Below are 12,620 nucleotides of genomic sequence, written 5' to 3'. Positions count from 1 at the left end.
TTATCATGAATTTGGTTGTCTTTGTTGACATTCTGAAGCTGAAAGAAAGAGGCGGCGTCAACAGAATATGTCTGACACTGGCCTCCCATTTAAATTAATTCAAAGATAGTTTCACGTGATGCCAGCATTTGCAATGACTATTAATAAATCACAAGGACAAACTGTAGAGAATATAGGCATGTTCCTACCTGAACCCGTTTTTGCACATGGTCAGTTATATGTTGCTTTCTCTCGAGTTTGAAGAGCATGTGATGTTACAGTTAAAGTTCTAAGTACTTCATCACAAGGGAAATTAGTCAAGCACTCTGAAAGTGTTTTTACTCTTAATGTGGTGTACAGGGAGATATTAGAATAAGTTTAATCACTATCAGTCATCGTTTGCATCACTTGTTTTTATATCATGTTTTTGTTGTTTTCATATCATATTTTTGTAATATTTATATCATGCCTTTGTCGATATATCCTTTTGTTACTGTTTATTAATACATTTATATATTATTGTCATATACATTTTACTGATTTCCTTTCATCTCTCACACTTTTATTATAGAGAAAGGGAAAATAGCAATGTTTAAAATACGTCTGCTAATTAATTCCCTTTTTTTTAAAAAAAATATTTTTTTGATTTTTTACAGAGGAAGGGAGAGGGATAGAGAGTTAGAAACATTGATCAGCTGCCTCCTACACACTCCCCACTGGGGATGTGCCCGCAACCAAGGTACATGCCCTTGACCGGAATCGAACCTGGAATCCTTGAGTCCGAAGGCCGATGCTCTATCCACTGAGCCAAACCAGTTAGGGCAATTAATTCCCTTTTATGTGCACGAATTTCATGCACCGGTTACTAGTAAATGATAAAATGAATCACTTTTTGTAGCTGACTGCTATGAATTCACAGCATCCTTAACTGGAAAGGCCTGTTAGGCAGCATCTTCTTGCCAAAATAGCTAGGACATTGGCCAGTATTTAGGTTATGGGAGATAAGTGCTTCCAGGATTTGCGGTAAATACTATAAGGGGCCTTCGGGTCTGACTGAGCTTCCCCAACAGGAACCCTTGTACTTGGCCTTGGTTTTGAGTTGCTCCCACCACCTGTGGGGAGGAGGGAGGGATGTGAGGATGGGAAGCAAGGCAGAGAGAAGCAAGCCAGTGATAGCAATCACAGAGGATGGCGGCTGTCTTACTCTGCTTGGGCCTCCGCGACAAGCACCACAGCCTGAAAAAGCCAGGTAGTTCTTCCTTACAGTCTGGTGCTGGGATTCTGAGACCAAGTTGTCGGCAGGGTTTGCCCGGAGGCCTTTCTCCTTGGCTTGTAGATGGCTGTCCTCTTACTGCTTTCTCACAACATTGTCCCTCTGTGTCTGTGTCCCTGGTGTCTGTGTTCCCAAACATAAAAAATCTCATTTATCTGTAGGAGAAGTTCTAAAAATGAGTTGCCTGGTCAAAAGATAGGTGCATTGTCATCTAGATAGAGAATCCCAGATTGCCTTCCAAGGGGCTCTGTCTCCTCCTCCCAGACTGTAAGGCGCCTTTCCTACCCTGGACAGCACAGGGGGTATGGAACCTGGTGACTAGACAGTCAGATAGAAGGAAGTTGGTGTCCTGTATACTTAAGTGTGAGTGAGGGGAGCACATTTTATTCTTAAGAACCGGTGTCTTGTGCGCTGGCTTCTCGGTATGAGCTTTGCTTTCCCTCTGGGTTGTATGTATTAGGGAACTCGGGTTTCCCATTGCGGTAGAGGAGCCCATCTACACTGGTTACTTTCACATGGCCTCTCAGTAGCTCAGCGTGGAGAGTGAGAGCCGCTCAGGGCTGTGGAGGCTGGGTGAGCCTGTTCCTGGCATTTGCGTTACTTTTCAAAGCCTGGGGCCTGTGTCTGTTGCAGGTCTGTGGTTTCTGCGGCAGGGCTTGACCAGTGCAGAGCCTGGGGGTGGATGGGATCAGGGAGGTGAGGACAGCTTCTTTGGTTCCTCCGATTACATAGTGTGTCCTACTGTGGTAATTTACAGCTCTCCAAGTGGGCACGACCTAACTGCAGCTGCTTTAAAACTTCACCTTGGAGGGTTTTGAGGAAAAGCTGAGAAGGAAATTTTGGGTAACAATGACATTTTTCAAGGTAAAGTTTAGAGTAACAAAGGGCAGAGAACCTGTGAACTGGGCACGTCAGAAGAACTTCAGGCTCAGAACGGAGGCCAGAAAAACAGGTTTTTTTGAATAAAAAATGAGGACATGATGTTTTCTGTTTTGGTATTTTATATTTCTGATGTGTTAATGAGAAATCTTACGAAACCACACCATTTTATAAAACACCTGTATCCCAATAATAAAAGCCCTGGAAAAGGCAGCGTCTCTGGACATCAGATCTGGGTTTGTTCTACCCTCAGGGGTCTAAAGATGGGGAGAGTGGCTGCTGAGATGTGTGCTGTGGGGGAGCTTTTGAACCCAGGCAGTCCATGAAGGGAGGGGAGGGTGCCGAGGCCCTGTATACGAGGTCCTGTATAGGAGACGCTGTGTAAGGGACCCTGTGTAGGAGACCCTGTATAGGAGACCCAGTATTTTAGACCCTGTGTAAGAGACTCTGTACAGGAGAACCTGTATAGGTTGAAGATTGCTGTGGCCTCTGCCTTCCCCAGGGTACTTTCCCCTGGGGAAGTCCAGAGGCCTCCTAACTGTCCTGTCCTATGACCTGCCCTTCCTCTCCCTTCTGCTACCTGAATCCCCTGGACCCAGTGCCCTAAGCCTACTCTGTAAAGCTCAGCTGCATCCTGGAATCATCGTCAGGCCCAATTTAGCCTGAGCAGCTGAAAGCCGCCATCTGGTGCGAGACAAAGGGACATGATGCGGAGTCTGGCAGAAGCTGGGTGGGAGGGGTGCTGCGTGGGGGGTGGGGTGAAGGTGGGGCTGGATTCTCTGGGGTGGCCGAGCTCCTTGGATGCCAGCCCAGCTCCTGGAGGACTGTCCTAGCTGCTCCTCCAGAGCGCTGTGGCTGGGCTGTCACAGCTGCTTAATTGGTCTATTAGAATGGGCACAGCCATTGTTGAAATCACGGCTTGGAGAATTTTGAGGCATCTTACCCTGAGCCTGATTGTCTCTCTTGTCGTTGTTTTTACCATGTTTATTGTGCCTCCTCCTGCGGTCCTCGGGCCTGCTGGTTCCTCTGGCAGCGAAGCCTGGGCGGCCTCCAGGCCTTTCTGTCCTTGTGTCATGGTTTGGAAGTCAGTCTTCCTCTTTCACTGGTGTCCTGTTTGGATGGTGTGTTGAGGTCCTAATTCCTTTAGGCTTCAGTTTCCATTTCAAGCTGACATCTGGAGTTCCACATGCTGGGAGCGCACGGCTTGCAGGCCTGTTGCAGGATCTTGCATTGACCTGTGTCAGTCTGTCAGCCAATCTTGGGCATCTCTCTGGCCTCCTAGGACCGTGGTGAGGAGGTGCACGGCCCTGACGTTCACGGCCTCTGAGGAGAAGGTTTTGGTGGCAGACAAGTCTGGGGACGTTTACTCCTTTTCAGTGCTGGAGCCGAACGAATGCGGCAAACTTGAACTTGGGCACTTGTCGATGCTGCTGGATGTGGTATGTGGTGGTCGAAGTGCTTATTAACTCTGCTGTGGTCGGGCTCAGGTAGGGCGGGGGCGGGGGTCTTCCTGTGGCAGGGACAGCCCTCTGCAGATACATGAGCAGGAGGATTGGGATCCAGGCATGTGAGGCTGACAGCGGGCGAGTGAGGAAGGCGCTGGGTTGTTCCAGACGTGAGGTCAGCCCAGGTCAGGGCGATGCGGTGGAGGGGCGCAGTCATGAGTCAGAGTTCATCCTTCATGCTTCAGGGGCATCTCCATGATGTTCTTCCAACTCCTGAGCCAGGAGCTGTCCCAGTGAGGGCTGGGCTGTAGCCATGGGTGGTGGAACTGGGGTGGGTTCCCACGGGGACACGCAAGCATAATGGGGGGAGTCAGGACTTGGCGACTGTGAAATAGGAGGGAGAAGAAGGTGACTCGGTGCTGGAGACAGGAAGGCATGGGTGGCAGTAAGGAGTTGTGTTGAGGTGGTGTCTTCATGGATATGGAGTGGGGGTTGGAGACGAGGTCTGAGGGACAGTGGTGGAGGGGAGTGGCTCTGGCTGTCCCGTGACTGGATCTGCCCTTTCTCACCCCTCGCACAGGCTGTGAGTCCTGACGACCGCTACGTCCTCACTGCTGACCGGGACGAGAAGATCCGGGTGAGCTGGGCTTTGGCACCGCACAACATCGAGTCCTTCTGCCTGGGGCACACCGAGTGAGTCTCCTGCCCTGAGCTGGTGTCTGGGGAGAGGTGGTTCCTCAGGCTGAGGGACAGCTGGTCTGAGTCTGGCCTCTGGGCAGTGTTGCTGCTTCTCCATCCCCACTGTCTTCCATGTCTCCCCCTGGCATGGAAGGCGGCTGGTGCTGTGTTCAGGCAGCTGAGAGGAGCACACATGGGTCTGTCCAGCAGGGTGGCTGGGCTTCATTGGGTCTGGGGGCCGCCCTTGGTGGAGGCTGTTGTGTTGTTGGGTTTCTGAGAATACACGGCCAGCGAGCTCCCAGCCTCCTCATCACTATCCACACGGCCATCACCATGTCACTCATGTCAGTTTTGTTGGAGGTCAGGGGTGTGGGGGGCACAGGCTTGTCTCTGGGGTGACAGGTGTCGTGCGGAGGTCACAGCAGCACTGGCTCACTCTGCTTCTCTGTGGTGCAGGTTCGTGAGCCGCATCTTCGTGGTGCCCGACCACCCTGAGCTGCTTCTGTCCTCATCCGGGGTGAGTGCCACTCTGCCGCAGGCCCCTCTGGGTTCCTCTGTAGTGACCGAGCAGAGCCATGCTCGCGGCCAAGAGCTTATCCTTTGTTCCCAATCGTGGTTTGGACGTCAGAGTTCCTTCTTCACTGGTGGCCGTCCACTAGATGGTGCTTGTTTTCTGCAGTTTAGAGCTGGCTGGGCCTTGCTCCTGCTTGTGGCTGTGGACTTCGGTGTGTGTGTGTATGCAGGTCTGTGTGTGCAGAGCTGGAGGGTCTTGTGCAGGGAGTCCGTTCTAAGGGCTGTTGTTTCATCTGTCATAACATCGTGATCCCATTTCAGAGAGTTGGTGGAGGAACCCTTTCTGAGTCTATAGGGACCTGGGTTTGGTCACCACTGCTGCTGACACTGCTCGGTATCCCCATGTGTTTCTCCTTGTGCAAATGCCTGGTCATTGATGTGCCCGTATGTTTATGCACATGTATGCTCATGTGTGTGCATACTTGCCCAAATACAGCTTGGCATGTGACATCATGTTACCATGTGTCCTTTGCTCATTTTGCTCTGTGTGGTTACCCATTTTTCTTTCTATAAAAAGAAACACAACTTTTTTTTTTCTTAAACATATTTAAAAAAAATATTTTTATTGATTTAGAGAGGAAGGGAGAGAGAGAGAGAGAGAGAGAGAGAGAGAGAAACATATATATATAAATTATTGGTTTCAGAGAGAAGAAGGGAAAGGGAGAGATAAAAACATCAATGATGAGAGAGAATCATCAGTCAGTTGCCTCCTTCATGTCCCCTGCTAGGGATTGAGCCTGCAACCCAGGCTTGTGCCCTGACCTCAAACTGAACCATGACTTCCTGGTTCATAGGTCAACGCTCAACCAGGCCCATTTTTCTGAATGACTTGCATGAGCTCTTTAGAGCAAAGAGCCGTTGGTTGAAAAGGGCGCTCTGGGTGTCCCAGAGTTACCATCCCCCCGACCTGGTGGAAGCCTGGGTGCTTGCAGAGGGTGGGGTGGGGAGGCGGTGCCAGGCCCCTGAGAGGTATGCTGACCTGTCCTTGTGTGCAGGACTGCACCCTGAGGCTCTGGGAGTACAGGCGTGGCCAAGAGCTGCACTGCTGTCACCTGACCAGCCTGCAGGAGCCAGCAGGGCCCCGAGGCGACAAGGTAACCGAGTTTGTCTGGGTTGTGGGGTCTGCAGGGTGCCTCTCCAGGCACTCGGGTCTTGAGAAAAAAAATGTTTTACGTTGGAAACATTTCTCTGCTGTTAGTGCAGCTGGAACTTTTCCAGCTTGGGAGAAATCATGTATTTCAAATTCTAGGCAGCTAGTCAAGTAAGTGGGAAATAATTTATATTCTTACCATGTTTGCATTTGAACAACTAATTATAGAACGGCCTCTAATCCACTTGGAAATGGAAAAAATAGTGGGGCTGGAGCTGAGAGCCTTGCTGTGGTTTTACCAGCTGGGCAGCGGGCTGGTACCCACCCAGCATTCCCTGTTGTCCATCATGGATTAATCTCATGACCCCGCAGTTCAGGTTGCCTGGGTCTTTGGTTGCCAAGGAGATTTCCAGGGGGAAAGTGTGGGCTGCCTTTCAGGATCCCCAGGATTCTGTGTTCGTGGGCACCCGGCTCTGATGCTCCTGAGCTAGTCCTGTGCAACCAGGGTCCGGGTTGGTCACATGTGGACGGCCCTGCCAGCTTCCCAGAGGCCTGCCTGGTCCTGGTGGGGAGGGAGGGAAGGACTGCTATCATGTCCACTCAGGCCTGCAGAGCTGGGTACCCTCTGCCTGTCCCCAGGGGCACCAAGCCCTTCCCCCTACAGTCCCCATGTGGAAGTCTGCTCCCCTGCATGTCTAAGACCTGGGTGTGAAGAGCAGGGCTTGTCTGCCGGGTCCTCGGCTTGGCTACTCATTTCCGTTGTCTGCTCTGAGGCACTCCATGGCAGCTGCCCTCACAGGTCCTCAAAGTGGGCAGGCTGGGCCTGACCCAGGCCAAGGTCCCTAGGACCCCTAGCTGAGCGCCTGCAGTGACCACCAGACCAGTGGCTCCAGTTGCTCTGCTGCCCCATGGGCGCCTCCTGCTTGCACCCTGCAGTCGTGGAAGCTGCAGCAAACAGGCCTGATTTTTTTCTGCTAACTTCTCGCCCGTGTGCCCTCACTCTACCTGATGCTCCAGCAGCGAGGTTGATGTGAGCTCTTTCTAAAGGTGACACCGGCCCAGCCTGCAGGACCGGGGGCAGCCCTGCCTCTCAGGTGCCTGCCCTGCTCGGGCCTTGTAGATGCCAGGCCCTTCCCTTTCCATTTCTGACTGGTGCCCAGTGTTTCATCCCTGCTGGGTGTGTGGGCACCTGTAGGGCAGTTGTGTCTGTACCAAAGAATCCCTTTCTTTTCCACTTGTGTTCTCTGTTCCCTTCATTCTTGCTTTCTGACCAATTCCGTTGGTTTTGGAGACATTCTATTGTCTGGAGGGAGGGCCAGACCATGGAGAGGCTTTTGCCACGTGCCCGGCATGTTGGCGTTACTGTGAAACAGGAAATCAGCCCTTACCTTTCTTTTTAAAAATATTTTTATTGATTTCAGAGAGGAAGGGAGAGAGAGACAAAGACGGAGAGAGAAACATCAATGATTGGCTACCTCCTGTACACCCCATACTGGAGATCAAAGCCTGCAACCCCAGGCATATGCCCTGACTGGGAATCAAACCGTGACCTCCTGGTTCATAGGTCGATGCTCAACCACTGAGTCACGCCGGCTGGGCAAGCCCTTGCTTTTCTTTTCCCTCAATAGTTTGCGGAAAGTTCTGGCACTGTCTTCTCTCTCTCATCCGGGACATGTGTGGGAATTCAGTCTTGCAGCGTGAGCTCAGTGGGAGCGGAACAGGCTGGTCTTGGTCCCTGACGTGCAGTTAAGCTGCTGCTTTCCTTGCAGAGGTTTGCCGCATCCAGGATCACTTACTGGAGCCGGGACAGCTGTGTGGCACTGCTGTGTGATTGGTAAGCTCATGGCTTCTGGTCCCCTCCAGCCTGTGAGAGAGGGAACACATGGATTGTTCCACTGGCCCCACATTCTGTCTCCTAACTCGGGAGGTTTTAGTTGGTATATTGGGACCACAGCTCCCTGTGGGGGTGGGGTATGTGTCTCCCTTTCTGAAGTTGCTGTGGCATGTGGGTGAGGGTTATAGGCAGGCAGTCTTTTACAAGCTATTTAAACACACTGGCTTAATGGACAGCAAGGCCTGGGACTGGTCTTTTGTGTGTGATCAATCTCACCTAAGGGTCGATTGTGATAGAGTCTGCCTCAGTCAGTGCCAGCTGAGAGCGGTCTCGGTAGACCCCCCTGAAGGCCAGTGGTTGGTGAGCCGGATTAGGTAGCACATGTCCTTAGCTGCTTCCTCCTGAGCATCTTCCCTGTGCTCTGCTCCTACTTGTCCTCATAACAAATCTAGGGAGGGCACCTTAGCTTGTCTTAGAAATAAGGACGCAGGTTTAGAGGAGGTGAAAGTGCCTCCAGGAGGTGTCCTGCCTGCTGCCTGCAGGTGGAACGGCTGGTTCTGTATTGGTGGTCCTTGTGTGTAACATGTGACCCCAGGAGTTGGTGACTCGGATGGTCCTTACCTCACAGCCTGTGGCTCAGGGCTCTGGAAGCGCTCAGCTGGGTGCTTCTAGCTCAGGGTCTTGTGCAGTTGCAGCCAACACGTTGGCGAGGACCGCGCCTCTGTCTGGGGCCGGCCGGGCGGAGGCTGAGCTGCTGGCGGTGTGGGCTGTGGGAGTTGTGACGATCTCCCTCTCTCTCTCGCGGGAAGTGTCCCCGTGGTCTACATCTTCCAGCTGGAGGCCCCCAGGCGGCAGCTGGTTTACAAGCAGCAGCTGTCTTTCCAGCACAGAGTGTGGGACATTGCTTTCGAGGAGAGCCAGGGGCTGTGGGTGCTGCAGGACTGCCGGGAAGCCCCCCTCGTGCTCTGCAGGCCTGTGGACGGCCAGTGGCAGGTGAGTTGTGCTGGGCCTCTGCTGTCCCCCGAGCCTGGGGTGGGGGGAGGGCCACATCTCTCATACCTTTCAGCTGATCAGGCCTTGATGCTGAGGGTGTCCTGGGTGGGCGGTCGTTGGACTTGTGACCCGGGAGAAGGGAACTGGGTACCGGCCAACTTGTCCAGTGTCCTGAGCCTGCAGTGGCCTTTGGGAGGCTCACCCCCCCAAACTGGCATGTTTTCTCTGTTCCTGTCCTGGTCACACTGCTTTTTTTTAAAGTTATTTTTAATCAGAGAAGCTGATACTTGGTATGTCATCCTTAAAGTTTGCAGCTTAGCATGGCCTTGCGCCTGGGGCAGTGGTCCCACTGGCTAGAGGAACCTCTGGGTTTGGAGGAAGGCGCGTGGGCTGTGGGTGAGTGAGCCCCGTGCCTTCTCTGAGTCGGCCCCACATCCTGAAAGTGGGGGCGTCCTCTCCTTCCTGTCCCGTGTCTGGCAGGACTGCCGTGGGAAGGATCCGGGAAAGCGCGCCTTTCCCATCCTTTACAGACGCTCGCTTGGCTGAGTGTCTGCAGGAACCACTGACTTTCCAGGGGTTTTTATCTGGAAAGTGGCAGAGAACAGAGTGCCACCAGCCGGTACCTGTCAGGTCTGCAGGCTTCTTAGATAAAGTCACACCCAACGAGCCAGTACGTGAGGTGCCAGCAGCCCTTGTGTCATGGATTTTATCCTGACGAGATGTGGCTGCCGTGTTTGGTGAGCCGGCTTCACCTGATCATGTAAAGGTTTACGGGGTCTCTTCCCCGGCCCCGCAGTCCGGGCCCGGCAGGTCTGCCCATGATTGTGCCGGCAGCACCTTCTGATACGGGTTTTCCCTTGCCCCCAGCCTGTGCCTGAAGATGCCACGGTGAAGAAAGTCTGCACGCAGCTCCGCGGGCACTGGGCCATGCTGGAAGGTGAGGGCGCGGCCTGTGTTCAGGGTAACATCCGACAAAGCAGATTCTAGGACGAGGTGCACAGTAGGAAGCTGTGAGAATATCGGGGGTTTGGAGTGTGTGTGTGTCCCTGTTGGGGGCACCAAGCAGGTAACCCACACCCGGGCAGAAATGCTCGGTGTGACTAACCAGGTTTGACAGCCGAGCTGCATGTGCCCTGCGGTCTGAGTCAGAGCAGCTGCTGCCCTTCTGCCTCCAGAGCTGGGGTGGCAGCCCCCAAGGCAGAGCCAGTGCCTCTATGGCCCCCAGAGGGAGCCGGAGCCACCCAACGGCCCCAGCTGGTGGCATGGAGTGGCTGCACAGTGCGTGCAGTTTCTGGGCCAGGAGACCAGGTGTGAGGACAGTCTCTGGGTCGCTGAGTCGCTGAGGGGTTTCACAGCCCAGGGCAGGTGCTCACAGGAACATCAGGCTGAGGGGAGAGGGGAGAGCAGTGGGAGAAGAAAGGTCCCCCGCCCCCCCGCCTCTGCATTCAGTGAGGGCGGCGAGGCTGTCAGTTCCTTGGGCCTTGTCTGTCACAGGGCCCACAGCGAGTGCTGAAGTGGCGGCGCTGGGATCTGTGGGAGAGAGAGAACACGGTGAGACCCCATCTGTCTGCACTGGTAGAAGGCAGCCCCCTAGTCACACAGCTCTTGGCTGTTTTCCCTTCTGCTTCTCTTGGGGAGAGACTCGAAGCGACAGTGTCTGAAGGGGAATTTGTAGCTCAGCACTGGAATTCAGGTGCCTTCATTACAATCACAAAATTGGCGCTCAGAAGACATCTTGCAAAGCCAGTCTGGGTTCCTGGGAGCTCTCGAGAGGGCCTAGTGTGGATTCAGAGTCTCTTTACGAGAGGAGTGATCTCAGTGTGCATGCGAAGCGTTCCCCATTCAGAGCCTTCCCCATGTGAAGCATTCTCCATGCAGAGCGTTCCCCAGGTGAAGTGTCCCCATGTGAAGTGTTCCCCATGCAGAGCGTTCCCCAGGTGAAGTGTCCCCATGTGAAGGGTTCCCCAGGCGGAGCATTCTCGGGAGGCCCGTCGGCTCTGATTCCAGAGTTAAGTTCCATCCTTTCTCTTAGGGTGGAAGGGTTGAGGCTGTTGGGGTTTACGGGGGGCACACTGGGAAAGGACCTGCAGCAGGACTGTCGGGGACCAGGTGGAAGCATCACTAACAGGCCCCTCCTGGGGGGCGGGTCTTGGAGAGAGCACGGGGAAGGCTTGAAAATCACAGAAGGGTAGGGGAGCCGAGGGAGCTGGGAGGTCACTCCTGCGGGCAGATGAAGGTCATGCCTGTGGGCACAGGCCTGCGCCGCCCTGACGGGCCCTGTGGCGTTCCCGCCGGGTGAGGGGTCTCAGGAGTAGCAGAGGTTTGTTTCTCTTAGAAGCGAGTCTGAGATCCAGCTGTGTGGCTGCCAGCGGGTGGGCCTCCTGAGAGTCACCTTGGAGAAGGCGCCACAAGCCCACAGAGACTGCGTGGTTACCGGGTGGATTCCCTGTTGCTGGAGGGCCCGGCAGGCCCACCAGATCCCGCTGCTAGAGGTGGCGTCCCGCGATGTCCTGTGTCACTGTCCCACTTGGCATCTACTCTTGTTCCTCCCGCACAGGCTCTGCTGGCGTGGACGAGGGCTTTAGCAGTCTGTACAAGGCCACCTTTGACAACATGACCACTTACCTGAAGAAGAAAGAGGAGAGGTTGCAACAGCAGCTTCGGAAAAAGCGACATAAGACCCCACCCCCTGGGCCCAACGGGCAGACCAAGAAGGTGAAGGCCGGGGAGGCCTCCTGGAGCGGCTCGTCCTAGCCCTGGTGCCGGCTTCCGGCCTCGAGAAGCAGAGCAGCTTTGTCCCCTCCTTGCCAGCAGCTCCCTTTGAGGAAAAAAAGGGGCACATCACTGTCCACTCTGCTTGGCGGCAGTGAGGTCCACACAGCTCCCCAGACACCTGGGCTGGCCCAGGAACTGAGGGTGTCCCGGGCTCTAGAACATTCTGTTGTTGAGCTGAGGTGTCTTGAGCATCCTCTGGTTGCAGGGAAGCCAGACGGGGGAGACACTGCAGGTGAGCAGCTCGGTGCCTGGAAGCACTTCATCTTCGTGGTGGAGGACGTGTGAGCCTCTTCCCTGGCACTTGTTGGTTTTTCTGCTCTTCCCATAAGGCCACCCGTGCGGGGCACACAGCCTTCCAGGGGAAGCCACACAAATGGTTTCACAGCAGCGTGAGGGGCATTTTCATTTTCCCGGCAGCGGTCCTCCTGGAGGGTGGGTTGCACTGTCCTCCACGGCGCCGCTCCCCGCGCGGGGCCGTCAGCCTGAGCAGAATGGAGTCTCAGTTCCTGCCCAGCCTGGCCGTGTGTTCCGTCCCGCGCAGTGAGGGCTCCTGCTCACCTGCAGGCGTGCAGGCTTGGGCAGCAGAGAACTGGACTTTTTCAGGACGTGAGAACATGGAGAATAGGGAGTTCTACAGGGAAATGGTTGATGACATGTGCATGGGTTGATTTGAACCTTGCACACGTCACAAAGAGCAGGGTGTCAGCTGAATTCAAATCACCCATCAATAAAGACGAGCTTTTGCAGCTTCTGGAAATGTTTAGCAGCAACATGTGGAACTAATTTCAGAATACATTGAGCAAAACCATTTTTGATGAGGGTACTGTGTGTGACCGAACAGTGCACTCTTTGATTTGAAGAGAAAAGGTTTTTGGTGTGGGATTCATGAGGTGCTTGGAGACAAACCGTTCTGTGTATCAAAGCCGGAGTGCTTCACATTTTTCCTAAGTGCCTTGTTTTACTTTGAACATTGATCTGAAAACTACAGTTTGCGCCGCACACAGGATCGCTTCCCACAGGAACAGCCCCAAGCGAGGGGTCAGGGACAAAACCAGTTCAGGTGGAGGGGGTGCATGGGGTGAAATGAGGGTCCTGGGGCAG

The 12,620-nt window shown here is 54.1% G+C and overlaps 1 protein-coding gene across 3 annotated transcripts in view; it reads left to right on the top strand.

Annotated features, from left to right (window-relative positions):
• Positions 1-12,329, top strand: part of WDR4 (WD repeat domain 4) — a 17,110-nt gene extending 4,781 nt beyond the window's left edge. For 2 of the 3 annotated variants that reach the window (XM_015569095.1, XM_006754344.2), the window contains 8 exons: positions 3,414-3,570; positions 4,157-4,269; positions 4,711-4,771; positions 5,823-5,921; positions 7,687-7,751; positions 8,561-8,744; positions 9,612-9,681; positions 11,302-12,329. In XM_015569095.1, coding sequence (XP_015424581.1) covers positions 3,414-3,570; positions 4,157-4,269; positions 4,711-4,771; positions 5,823-5,921; positions 7,687-7,751; positions 8,561-8,744; positions 9,612-9,681; positions 11,302-11,498 — 946 coding nt within the window. In that variant the 3' untranslated portion in view covers positions 11,499-12,329. Of the gene's footprint in view, positions 1-3,413; positions 3,571-4,156; positions 4,270-4,710; positions 4,772-5,822; positions 5,922-7,686; positions 7,752-8,560; positions 8,745-9,224; positions 9,482-9,611; positions 9,682-11,301 lie in introns of all 3 variants that reach the window. The other variant, XR_001515185.1, reaches the window with a different exon arrangement.
• The last annotated feature ends 291 nt before the right edge of the window (positions 12,330-12,620 follow it).

The sequence above is a fragment of the Myotis davidii genome, unplaced genomic scaffold (assembly GCF_000327345.1).
Source record: "Myotis davidii unplaced genomic scaffold, ASM32734v1 scaffold512, whole genome shotgun sequence".
Taxonomy (NCBI): domain Eukaryota; kingdom Metazoa; phylum Chordata; class Mammalia; order Chiroptera; family Vespertilionidae; genus Myotis; species Myotis davidii.
Note: the sequence above shows the minus strand (reverse complement) of the source record. Positions and strands in the feature narration are given on the sequence as shown.